At 43.6% G+C, this 13,482-nt stretch overlaps 1 protein-coding gene across 1 annotated transcript in view; it reads left to right on the top strand.

Moving 5' to 3' along the window:
- Window positions 1-13,482, top strand: part of prkx (protein kinase X-linked) — a 154,333-nt gene that overhangs the window by 128,311 nt on the left and 12,540 nt on the right. Inside the window, exon 6 of the mRNA XM_084331108.1 lies at window positions 12,134-12,191. Within this exon, the coding sequence (XP_084187234.1) occupies window positions 12,134-12,191 (58 nt within the window). The remainder of the gene's footprint in view (window positions 1-12,133; window positions 12,192-13,482) is intronic.

Here is a 13,482-nt window from a genome sequence, read left to right as displayed (position 1 = left end):
CGTTGAGAAATGAAAAACGTAATAAATACAAAAAAAGTCTAACGCTTTAAACTGACCAATAGATACTAATGAATTGAGTTTTAAAGTGCATTGCAAAACATTCCATGTTTCTGGGGCACAGAAGCTAAAAGCCCATTTTCCTAATTCAGTGCAAACTCTAGGAACCTGAAGTGTAAGCCAATCACCAGAGTTGAGTGTGATTGATACCAACACAACATGTTGTATCACAATACTTGAAATTGAAACAATACAGATACTCGGTACTTCCTAAAAAAATTTAAACTCTAAAATAATTGTAGCTAAATACATTTGTTGTTTTGGAACTAACTTTTTTCTATGCTTGTCAAGTCAAGAGTTTTATTTGTCACGGCATACAAGTATACAATGAAATGCAGTAGGCCTGACATTACGCTATGTCTCTTGATATAATACAGGTCATCACCATCCTACCAGCTGGCTAACGTTTAAGCATTACATCACGCGCAGGAGTGGTTTGTCGTTAGACCCCCCTAGGCATGGTTTATTGTTCACAAATCACGACTGCAAGTGGTGTAATGCTTTTATACAACTGCCACATTCATCCAACCTTATTGCTATACAATAAACACACATTAATCGAAGATTTATTGAAAAAACCATCCGCCAGAAAAAGAGAAATTGCCTCCATGTGGAAGCAGCTCGGAAGTGCATCCAACCAACTAACACATCCAACTGTGTGTTATTGGAATCCAACTGCCTTTCAACTAAGACATCCAACCAACTAACACATCCAACTGTCTTTCAACTAAGACATCCAACCAACTAACACATCCAACTGTCTTTCAACTAAGACATCCAACCAACTAACGCATCCAACTGCCTTTCAACTAAGACATCCAACCAACTAACACATCCAACTTTTCTTTAGTTTTTAATTATGAAGTTAGTGGTTGTTATTGGAATGATTGATTGATTGATTGAAAATTGTATTACCAGATGCAGAATGGGTACAATACAGTACGGCTCAATACACACAATTGTTAAGGGGATGCAGACCTACTTTCTATAGAACTTCATTCTTAGATGCTTCTATAGAAAGTAGGTAAAACAAATTAAGAAGTTTTCTTTGCCCTATAGGAAAAAACAGTTTTCGCCCTATTTTTTTATTTATTTTTTTTTAAACCTACTGTAGAGGGCCTAAACTTAACCAGTTGGAAACCAAGCGTACAGTAATAAAATTAGCAATCAATCAACTCAATAGGCCATGTTCACTTAGAACAGCGCAGCACCCAGCTCTCTCTCAGTCTGACTCTCCCCCGCGTTGCAGACAGGAGTGTGTGTGTGCGCGCGTGTGTGTGTGTGTGGGGGGGGGTGGGTGGGTACGCCAGCGTCGGACAGTGTGAGAGTGAATGCTGCAGTCAGGGGGAAGGAAGTAGAAATTTAAAATAAAATTGCAAATAATCAATCAATCAATCCGCGATTTTTCTTTTGTTCTAAAATGACTCATGACATTGTTTAAAGGACTAAGGGCCCGCGTCCACTTGGCGCATATTTCTGACCGCACGCATCTGTTTTCAATGTATTCCAATGGGGAGGGAGCGCATGCGGCCGCATGCGGCCGCCTCTAGGAAGTGCGCTGCCGTCGGCTTCTTTTCTCAGCTTTTTTGTGCGGCCGAAAGTTGAAACTTTCTGAACTTTCAGAGCGATGCGCTGGAGCTCATTTTCAGACAACCAATCACAGCCATTCATCTACCACTCTGTTTGTAACCTGACACCGGAGCTGTCTGGCTGTCTCCCACAGACCATTGAGATTCGCGACAAAACTAATAATAATAACTACACGAATACACTACTAAAAAGCTAATAAAAAGCAAAGGGCGAACTGTGGTGTCAGGCAATAACTATATATATAATTAATATACAATAAAGTTATTCAAATATGCTATAATATGTGCAAAACCGCGGCATGGCTGTAGATTTATTTCTGTCATCTACAAGATGCGCTTCAAGCCAGCTCTGCCGGCGCACTCCCAGCATGTTTCACGGAGAAATATGCGCTAGGTGGACGCGGGCCCTAAGACATTCGCCGTGACAGAATCGCTTTATATTTAGTCGTTATGACGCTATCAACATATCCATTTGTTAAAGATTATTGTCCGCCATCTTGTTTTTGCCGACGGAGTGATCCTGGCGGAGTGATGTGATTCGGTTGTGGGCGGGTCCTGGGACCAGAAGCGTAGAATGGTCCCTATACATACGTGTAAATGGACTGTTTCAGCCAATCAGAATCGCGAAATTTGCATGCCGTTAATATTCACTAACCTGTCATGTTTTGTAGAATTTGTAGTTGTACCCTTGGTGTCTGTCACTGAAGTGCTTGAAGAGGTATTGGTGTCTGTCACTGAGGTGCTTGGTGTCGGTCACTGAGGTGCTTGGAGAGGTCTTGAACACTGAGTGCCACAGAACACTGAACTCTCCACACACAAGCACACACACGACACGCACGCTGTACACGCTCGCACACTAGCAGCCACTTTAACATGAGCAAGCACACACTCATGCTGCACACGCCCACACTTATGGCCACAAAGGAAAGGTCACTTTAAAAATAGTATAGCAACAGTAACAGTGTATTGCACTACCAAAGGACCTAGCATGTCCTCCATGCTCTGTAAATAACTTATGTACAAATACCGAGATGCCCCACTATGTTACCTGTTTATTGCACAATGTTGTTTTATTGGATTCTATTATATGTTGTAGTATTGCACATCGTTGCGGGCAAGACCACCCGCATTTCATTGTATACTTGTATGCCGTGACAAATAACTCTTGACTTGACTTGTAGAGGTCTTGTTGTCACTGAGGTGCTTGGAGAGGTCTTGTTGTCACTGAGGTGCTTGGAGAGGTATTGGTGTCACTGAGGTGCTTGCTTGGAGAGGTATTGTTGTCACTGAGGTGCTTGGAGAGGTCTTGGTGTCACTGAGGTGCTTGGAGAGGTCTTGGTGTCTCACTGAGGTGCTTTGAGAGGTCTTGGTGTCTGTCACTGAGGTGCTTGGAGAGGTCTTGGTGTCTCTCACTGAGGTGCTTGGAGAGGTCTTGTTGTCTGTCACTGAGGTGCTTGGAGAGGTCTTGGTGTCTGTCACTGAGGTGCTTGGAGAGGTCTTGTTGTCACTGAGGTGCTTGGAGAGGTCTTGGTGTCTGTCACTGAGGTGCTTGGAGAGGTCTTGGTGTCTGTCACTGAGGTGCTTGGAGAGGTCTTGTTGTCACTGAGGTGCTTGGAGAGGTCTTGGTGTCTGTCACTGAGGTGCTTGGAGAGGTCTTTGTGTCTGTCACTGAGGTGCTTGGAGAGGTCTTGGTGTCTTGTCACTGAGGTGCTTGGAGAGGTCTTGGTGTCTCACTGAGCTGCTTCCTCAAGTGCACGACGCTGTCTTATAGCACCTTTTGCTACAGGCTTCGTTATGTCAGTGGATTCTCCATCAGCGTCCTTTAGTTAACTAGTACAGGGTGTGGAGGTGTTATCTGTGAGGATGACGTGCTGTTGTCAGTAGTAGTGTTGTCAGGCATGTTGAGGCAGAGGCAACATGTCTGACAACACATTGCTTCTCTCTCAAGTTCAAGTTCAAGTTCTTTAATAGTTGTCATACAGAAGTACAGAATACTTTCATACAAAATGCTTCTTACTGTTTCGCTCCAGAGACTGTGCTAGACAAGATAGTATCAAATAACATAATAACATAATATAGCATGAATTTAGAAGAAGAAAATGAGGTCACAGTGTTCGGTATAGACATATGTACAATGTTCTGAGTTACCATATAATATACAATACACAATACTATGCAGTGTACTAATGTACAGTACTATCTAGTGCAAAGCAGAAATGGGATGAGGTACAATTTTAGGTACAATTTACAGTAAGGTGTACGAGTTGTAGTGCAATCCTTCATCCATAAATATAAAGTGTGGGGAGTGGGTGCTACAGTGTGTTTGTTTAAAGTGGGTGTGTGCTATAAAGTGTGTGGAGTGGGTGCTACAGTGTGTTTGTTTAAAGTGAGTGTGTGCGTGTGGATGTGTGTGCTATGTGCGTTTGGTGGTTGTTGTTGTGTAGTGTTCATTCATTGTTCGTTTAGCAGCCTGATGGCCTGGGGATAGAAGCTACTTCTGAGTCTTTCTGTGCTCGCCTTGAGACTCCGGTATCGCTTGCCTGACCGCAGCAGTTCATCTCACTAAGTTAAATGAAGCTCACGCTGTATCAACAGGGATGAATGCTCAGGCGCGTGTGGGGCCTGACCGCAGACCACACAAGCGGCCGACTCGGCTACCTTGTTAGTACTGCCACCTAGAGGAGACAAATGCTACATTTCATCCTATCGATCACTCACGCCGGAGACACATCTGACCTAAAAAGTACCGAACTGGAAAATTAAAATGCCAAACCGCTTTTAACGAAAGTAGTGAAAAAGTACCTACGAGTTGTTATACGGTGCAACACTACACATTATATTTAGTCTATCACTCACACCACTATATGTTCACTCAGTCAGCTCTGACACAGTAGCCCGGCAGAGGCCAGACTCTCACCGCCTTCTGTCTCCCGCCCCCTCCCTCCCTCTGATCATGCCGTGAACTCTGAGCCTTCCCCACTGTTAACAATCATCTATCTTCTTGGCCGGCAGACAGAACCATTTTTTGTATCTATTATTTCCAGCGTTTCTATCGGTCTCAACATAAAGCCATGTCACGCTGCAGGACGAGAGCCTCCAGGCAGAGAGGACCCTCCTCTCTGGAGATAATGAGATTGAAAGTTGTTGGCTTCTTCTTTTTTTTTTTTTTAATGCCCCGAAATATAAACCTATAACCAAGTGGAAGTTAAGAAAGGCTTGTCTCTTATCTCTGTCATTTTATAGAAGCCTTTATTCTCATATTACTCTCAACTCTGGCTCCCATCCGCCGATTTATCTTCATAAGTAGGGCAGTGCAGTTCCTTCTGCCAGCTAATGTTGTTGTCGGCACACTATAGCTGTGTCTTGATTCAGCGGCCGTGAAGGACGCCGGACGGCGGGAACCGAGCGCTGTTAAATCAGACTGTCTGGTCTACGCAGGAGAGTGGGGTTGACGGTGACGCATGCCCAGTTAAAATGAGGAAGCCTCTTGGTGGCAAAATTGGCACAGATTGGGCAAGTCCTTGCGTCACGGTACACAGTTATGCCCATGTATGGACCAAGAGAGGCTCAAAATGGCAGACAGTGTCATCTGAATAGCACAGATAAAGCAATGATTTTATCCAGATTCTTTGACTTCCACTAACGTTTATTGATCTAGCTATTAACTGGGGAGGCTGAGAAATGACAGATAAAGTAATAGTGAGGACGATCGGTTATGATAGTTAAACCTCACGTTGAACGGCCATTCCCAGTTAAACCTGGCTTGCGTCATTCAACTCCAGTCCAGGCGTATCTGCCGTCAACCCCAGTTCAGACGTAGCTGCTCCATCTCTGAAAAAGTGGGAGCAAATTTCCAAACGGGTGTTATTTGGAAAAGCTTACCACATATTATTGGGAATCTAAATGGTTACTTTCTCATCTGAAAAAATATTCAAACTTAAATAAAGCAACATAATAATGGTCCTAGATTAGTACATTCCTGCGGTGTCTCGCATCTTTCAGCATTCTGCCATCGTTGGTGTGAAATGCATTCTGGGATACCTGGCTGTCCGGAAGGATCCATCCGATGGATCCTCCAGACTCTGGAAAAGAAGCTGCGTTTCTCTGCCTCATTTGAAGGAGCCTTGGAAATGGGACAGCCTTGGTCGTGCCGCTATGACGCATACGGTCTTCAAATGCTGCCTTTGAAGGATACAGCCCTTGAATTGAGACAGAGCATATATGGGTATAGTCTACCCACATAGCCTAACACTGTATGATAGTCTAACACTGTATGATAGTAGCTATGTACAATAATACTGTATATACTGTATATATATTTATCCACATCTGTTTAAAAATACGGGCATATATTCCTGTTTCGATACCCCACTATCCCTTACCTACTCTTTCTACCGTAGTGTATTTATACCTGTATCACTATACATATTATTCAGTAGTACTCATTTATATATATACAATTTTTATCACTTGTACATTGTATATTGCTATTGCACTGTTACCTTGCACTCTGGTCAGATGGCAATTTATTTTCGCTGTACTGTACTTGTTCTGTACGATGACAATACATTTGAATCTAATCTAAAAACCTACTAGCAACTACTAAACATTTATGCCTTTCACACTAGTCCAACACACTTCATCTGGATTGTACTTCTGAGCTTTCACACCACAAGCCGAACCGCTTGAATTCCAAAATCCTGTCGACTGACTTGTTACTTTGTAATCACTTTAATTTATACAACATAGCATAATATGTTGGCGGCCAGAACCAATCTAGCAGACGGAACACAGTGCTGACAAAAAAATAAATCATTAATCGTTAGATTGCTATCTCTGCATTACGGGACCAACAGGGAATACTATTATGAGTACTTATTGACGTAAATAATACTACTAAATAATAGATTGAGACTTAGATCTCCCGAGTCCCAACTCTGTTCACTGAAAAGAAACGTGTACCTAACGCTCCAATAACAACTGAGGACATTTTTAGAAAGTCTCATTGAGATCAGAATAATTTTAGAAAGTCTCATTGAGATTAGAATCCCTTTAGCAAGAGTAACCTGCCCACGGCGGTAGCATTTAAAATACACATCGAAGCTACAGACGCAACATAAAACAAATGCAGAATAAATACATAGAATAATATCATATAAAACACATTAAAAGTCAGGGCCAGGGTTATAGGAAGTGAGATATTCAGAAACACGGACCGCTCTCGATTTACTCCATTTCCATGTAATGGATTATCTTGATAATCATGCTCTTCCACCTCCAACATGCTTTCAAGCTATAATCACTCATTCTGAAGAAGGATACAGAACCCACAGACTATCGTGGCTATAGACCTATTTAATTAGGATTATTAGATTATCAGTAAGGGATGCCCCGATCGATCGGCCACCGATCGTTATCGGCCGATAATCAGTATAAATATGCGATCGGTGATCGGTGATAATGCTTTATTTTCGCCGATCGTCAAACCCAATCTCACTCACTGTCGCTGAGTTCTGTCTCAGACACCGGGGGCTGTGGCGTCTGCTCATCCCTCCAGCCCCTCCCGCACGCATGTAAACACTGAGCGCTGACATGGTTGTCATCATACCTCAATGACCGCTCCTACCAAGTGTCATGGAGAGGGACCCTGTCGGCCACCCGCCCCCTGCGGACGGGTGTCCCCCAGGGCTCGGTTTTAGGACCCCTTCTCTTCTCCCTCTACACTAAATCACTGGGTAACATTATCACGTCTCATGGCTTCTCCTACCACTGTTATGCCGACGATACTCAACTCTTCCTCTCCTTCCCTCCCTCAGATATCCACGTCTCTGAGCGGATCTCGGCCTGTCTGTCCGACATCTCCGCCTGGATGACGACCAACCACCTCAAACTGAACCTAAGCAAAACAGAATTGCTCCACCTGCCGGCCAAATCCTCCCCCCTGACCGACCTTTCCATCACAGTCGAGAATGCAGCTGTGACCGCGTCCCCGACCGCCAAGAACCTTGGTGTTGTCCTCGACGACCAGTTGAACTTCTCTGCTCACATCGCAGCGACAACCAGAACCTGCCGATTCCTCCTGAGCAACGTCAGAAGGATACGCCCCTTCCTGACAAAAGAAGCCACCCAACTCCTCGTCCAATCAACAGTCATCTCCCGCCTCGACTACTGCAACGCACTGCTCGCTGGCCTCCCGGCCACTGCCACTAAGCCTCTTCAACTCATTCAGAACGCAGCGGCCCGCCTGATCTCAAACCTACCGAAGTCGGCCCATGTCACCCCACTTCTTAGGGACCTGCACTGGCTCCCCATTGCTGCACGAATCCGCTTCAAGGCCCTTGACCTAGCATACCGTGCGGCAAAGGGAACTGCTCCCGCCTACCTCCGGTCAATGGTCTCTAACTACACACCCTCAAGACCCCTACGCTCTGCATCTTCTGGCCGCCTCAGACCTACTCCTATCCAAGCTCCGGGAGGGTCATCAAAGAGAAGTCGCCTATTCTCAGTCCTTGCCCCACAATGGTGGAATGAACTACCCACCCCAGTTAGGACAGCCGAAACACGTCCAATCTTTCGCCGTCGACTAAAGACTCACTTCTTCAACCATTATCTGAATTAAAAAAAAAAAAAAAAAAAAAATCTAACCCTAACTAACCATACTGTCATGCACTTGTCCTAATAAACTAACCTACACTGTAGCACTCAACACTTTGATGAACATTGTTACTCAGCTGATAGAGTTGTGCTCTTCCTGATGGCTTGTCGTACAGAACTTGTAAGTCGCTTTGGATAAAAGCGTCAGCTAAATGACTAAATGTAAAATGTAAATGTAAACACGGGTCTACTCTAGTGAGACGGGACACGGGAGGACGGCGTCTCCCTGAGCTAACGTTAGCTTAGCTACCGTTACAAAATGACCCAGTCAACTATTCACTTTTAGTTTAATACATGATGAGGCATTGTCTAACCGAACGGTATCTAGCCGGCCAGCTACCGATAGCTCCTGACACCAACAAACGCTCCAGCAAGTATAGTAGAGATGTGTATGATACCTGTTAGCTCGCGTTAGCGCAAGTTAGTTCACTGTTCAAAACTAAATGTCCCATTGAACTAAATAATTCACTGAGGCGTTGTATTAACGTTATATATCCGGCTAGCAGTAGCTACAGATAGCTCCTGATATCAATGTCTTATAACACTGATTCGATGCGTATTCGAGCTGAGGGCTTGCTGAGCACAGTTAAGTAACGTTATACCAATAGGGTCCAGGTGCAGCGCCGGAGAATCCTGGCCGTAGCTCGAGGCTACTCGAGTATAGGTCCAGCTGCAGCTCCGGAGAATCCTGGCCGTAGCTGGAGGCTACTAGAGTACACACAGGCAGTGGAGCTTGTTGCGTGGTGGCGATGTCTCGCAGATAATACAAGTACAAGTCTAATTATATGATATATATATTTTATAAAAAAAAAAAATTATATAAAATAAAATTTAATTTCTTTTAATCAAAAACGATCGGTATCGGATCGGTATCGGCCGATATGGCTCACGACGATCGGTGATCGGTATCGGTGGCAAAAAACGTGATCGGGGCATCCCTATCTTCTCAAAGATCCTTGCCAATAGATTAAAGCAAGGTTGTGCCCTCCCACACTGTATTGTACCCATTCTGCAATCTGTTAATAATAATAATAATAATAATAATAATAATAATAATAATAATAATAATAATAATAATAATAATAATAATAATGTAACTCAAAACCTTTCCAACTTGTCCACTGTTACATTAATAGTAATAGTAATAAGTGTGGAATAGGTGGCAATGCACAATCTATTATCCTATCGACAGCCAATAGTTGCCTATATATATATATATATATATATATATATATATATATATATATATAATGTATGTGTGTGTTCATTCAATCTCATCAGGCATAAACCTATAAATAGGCTAAGCAATGTACTGCCATGTTGACAATACAATAGCTAGTCTACAGGCAAACAGAGCAGAGAAGAATGCTTGGATCTCTGCCTGTCAGGCGCTTCCAGAGTGAGGACTGAGCATAGTCATCTTGACAGTGGAAGATAAATGCTCATACATACTGTAGCAGCAAAGGCACCGAAGGGCAGATGATATCGTGCATAACTTTCATAACCTGTAAGAACCTTATAGCTTGTCAGCTGTTGCTTCCATGTCTGTGGCACACGGTGCAGCACAGGCAGCGTTGTGTGAGCTCTGTGTCTGCCTGTGTGTCATCTCCCTCCTGACTTACGTCTCATCTTGAATTCATTAATGGAGGAGAGCGGATCCATGTCCCCATGTGTACGTATTAAGATAAATAGCCTAGAACTACACAGATGCAGAGGAGTCCTTGTTGCATAATCAGTCTTAACTATACTCTTATCCTTTGGGTTATCTAACCAGTGATGTAAAGAAGCGATTTTATAGAAACAAAATCAATACATTTATAAATAAAGTTGATACACTCCATACATGTAGTACTATATACATCAAACAATAGACAGTAGACTATACATATCACTCTCCATACATGTAGTACTATGTACATAGGCACTGCTCCGGAAGGTTGGAGATCTCCTCCACGTTGACTGCTGTTCCATCTCCCTGTCTCTCGAAGTCTCGACTCCACACATTCATTTCACTCCCACATCAAATCCGTTACCAAGTCTGCCTTCTACCACCTCAAAAACATCTCCCGTCTCCGACCCGCACTCTCAGATTCTGTGGCTGAGACACTGATCGACTCATTTATCACCTCCCGGTTGGACTACTGCAACTGCATCACCCCCACCCTCATCCTCCTCCACTGGCTCCCAGTCAAGTTTCAGATATCCTTCAAACTCCTGCTCCTCACCTACAAGTCCCTCCATGCCCTCGCTCCCCGATACCTGTCTGATCTCCTCCATCAGCACACTCCATCCCGGAACCTACGATCCTCTGATCTGGGTCTCCTCTCCATCCCTTGTACCAGGTTGCGGACTTTCGGTGACAGAGCATTCCGCGTTGCGTCCCCTACCCTCTGGAACTCTCTCCCCTCTGAAATCCACAATTCCCCAACCCTGGACACCTTAGAAACTGCTCTCAAAACACACCTTTTCACCAAGGCTTTTCCCCATTAGTTAGTTTAGATTAGGTTCATTATCCCTCACCTGCCCTCATCCCCCCTTTTTCCCCTATTGCCCCCTTTCCCTAGCCCTCTTGATTGTGAAGCGACCTTGGGTTTCCTGAAAGGCGCTATAGAAATTTGATTTATTATTATTACATCAAACAATAGTAGGGCCCTATGGAATCCGCAATCATGGAGGATTTCACGGAATTGAGATATTAACACGGAATTCTGAATTATCGCGGAATGGTGTGGAATTTGCTTAAAATTTTAATTTTACATAAATCTGTTTTCATATAAATCAATCTTCACTGACTAAAACGGTGGTGCTGCACGGTCTACAGAGACGCAGAAATGACAGCTACCAAATCCATTCCGGTACAACGGACTGCAGTGCGCGCTCCGTAATAGTCAGACTCGCGTTGCGCATAATGAGAGTCTCTGCATTGAACTGAACTGAATAAAACAATTCATTAAACTGCACTGGCACTGTTGTACGGAAGATGTACTGTTATTAAAGTTAGTTAAAAACATAATTTTGTATTTTTTTTTGTTAAACTTAAATCCAAAGGAAAAAATATTAAAAAAAAATGAGAAATCCGAAAACAGGAAAATTCAAAACCGGGAAATCCGAAAATAGGACAATTCAAATCCGAAAACAGGAAAAGTTAAAAAAAAAAACATATTCCATAGGGCCCTACAATGGACAGTAGACTATACACTTCACTCTCTTACATACATTTAGTACATACATACAGTATTTATGAACATCAATTTGGATAAAGAACAAAATACACATTTTCAATAGGGCTGGTTAAAGTTCAAATTCTATCTCAAAAAGCTTTGAGAGGAGGACCGATTTAGATGCAAAAGAAAGAAAACTTGCTGACTGTGCACCTCCAGCCAGAGTGTTTTATGAAGCTGTCAGAAGCTCATCGGATGCGGAGAGGCGACACCTTTTATTGAAAGCTCCCTTTTCCTCAGCAGGTATCGTATTCATCAAAGAACAGACACTCTGTCATTTTAATGTCGCTGTGAATCAACCCCCCACACCACTACACACACACACACACACACACGCACACACACACACACACTGATTGTATGCCCACACATGTTTATATTTATAAAAGGTTCCTTTGCTGCAAAAAGTGCCCACTTTCTTTCAATTGAAAGATTGTCAAAGGGACACGACTCACTTAGCTGCGCCCTCGGGTTCTCTACAGTGAGACGGACCAGTGCTGGGAGACCATTCGTCACCTTGACAAGTGTTTCATCCACCGACTCTTAATACACTCTCTTTCTTTCTTGCTTTCTTGCTTTCTTTCTTGCTTGCTTTCTTTTTTCCCTTCCCAGGGACCTCATCAAGAAGTTTCTGGTCATTGACCGAGCCAGACGGCTAGGCAACATGAAGGTGAGTCGTTCCGCCGTGTCTTTATGACCTCAGCAGGTAGTTTATGACATCACTGGTCGGAGAACTAAAAGCAGGGTTAGGAAAGGGTTCCCGCTGTCTGACTTGACTGCATGTCTGCATTTGTTTCCAATAAGCAAGATAACCACATTTGTGACTGATTTGTGGCTAACTATCCAGAGCTAGTATGAGAAACAGCATGGATTGTGCTGAGAAGGGATTCTACAGATCAACAACATCCTTGGTGAGAAAGAAAGAATTAAGAAACAGGGCTAGGGTTAAGAAACTGAACTATCCCTTTAAGGAACGGTTCATAGCAAGTCTCTTAGGTGCTGAGCGACAACTAAGTGTTTTGACATCATGTGCACAATTACCAGCATCGTAGCACCTTACATATTTAGTGACATACTAGGTTTCCAGTCTCAAAACAGTTCTGCTGTCACCCTGTTTCCCGAGAGCCGCACGCACGGCCGTATCCACCTCTGAGCAGGTCATAAGGGAATCATTAACCTAACAAATAGGGCTAGTGTTACGAAGGATCAGATTAAACCGAATATATATATTTATTACTTGAGATATATTGTATAGTATTTGTATATCGTCTGATATCCCTTGTATATTCTTTGTACATATACACGGAATATCCCTTTACCTAGTACAGACCATAATATTTCGTTCTCCTATTGGACAGCGATCCACTAGGCGCCACGGCCATACCCCCAATGTCTAGTTCAAAGTCACCGCCAAAGACATGCCTGGACATGACCGGCTCTGCGCAAGAATACGAGACAGAAATGAGGCTGGTACTAGATTGTTCACCTAACGTATAAATACGGCGCAGGTGAATACAGCAGTATGTTAACCAATAAGTTGAAGCCTCACACCACGATACAACGTGCTGTGAAGTGGGCCCGTTTTGCCCCAAAATAGAGCCTTGAGACCGCGTGCGAATTGATAGCTGAAGTGTCAGAGTTTAACGCTGTATCGTCGAGTTCGACCTATTCTATTATTTAAGTAATAGTCTATTATGTATAGTGTATCGTGCGGCTACCGTTCTACAGTGACCAGCATTACCAACGCTTCCTCGTACCGAGCTAGTGTGCTTATCCAGGCTGGGCGGCTTAACCTGGTGCCGTCATCCGAGGAGCCCTAGACGAGAACCGTGTGGATATGTACACTGGATAACCTACACCGGCGACTACAGAGCCCTTTTCGGCTGGATTATATTTGCTTTGGTCCTGTAGCTGATGGAGCGGAGAATCGTCTACACCCACAGTTGTGTGGGATTTACCCT

Source organism: Notolepis coatsorum (genome assembly GCF_963971535.1).
Source record: "Notolepis coatsorum genome assembly, chromosome: 1".
NCBI lineage: Eukaryota > Metazoa > Chordata > Actinopteri > Aulopiformes > Paralepididae > Notolepis > Notolepis coatsorum.
This window is presented reverse-complemented; position numbering and strand designations above follow the sequence as displayed.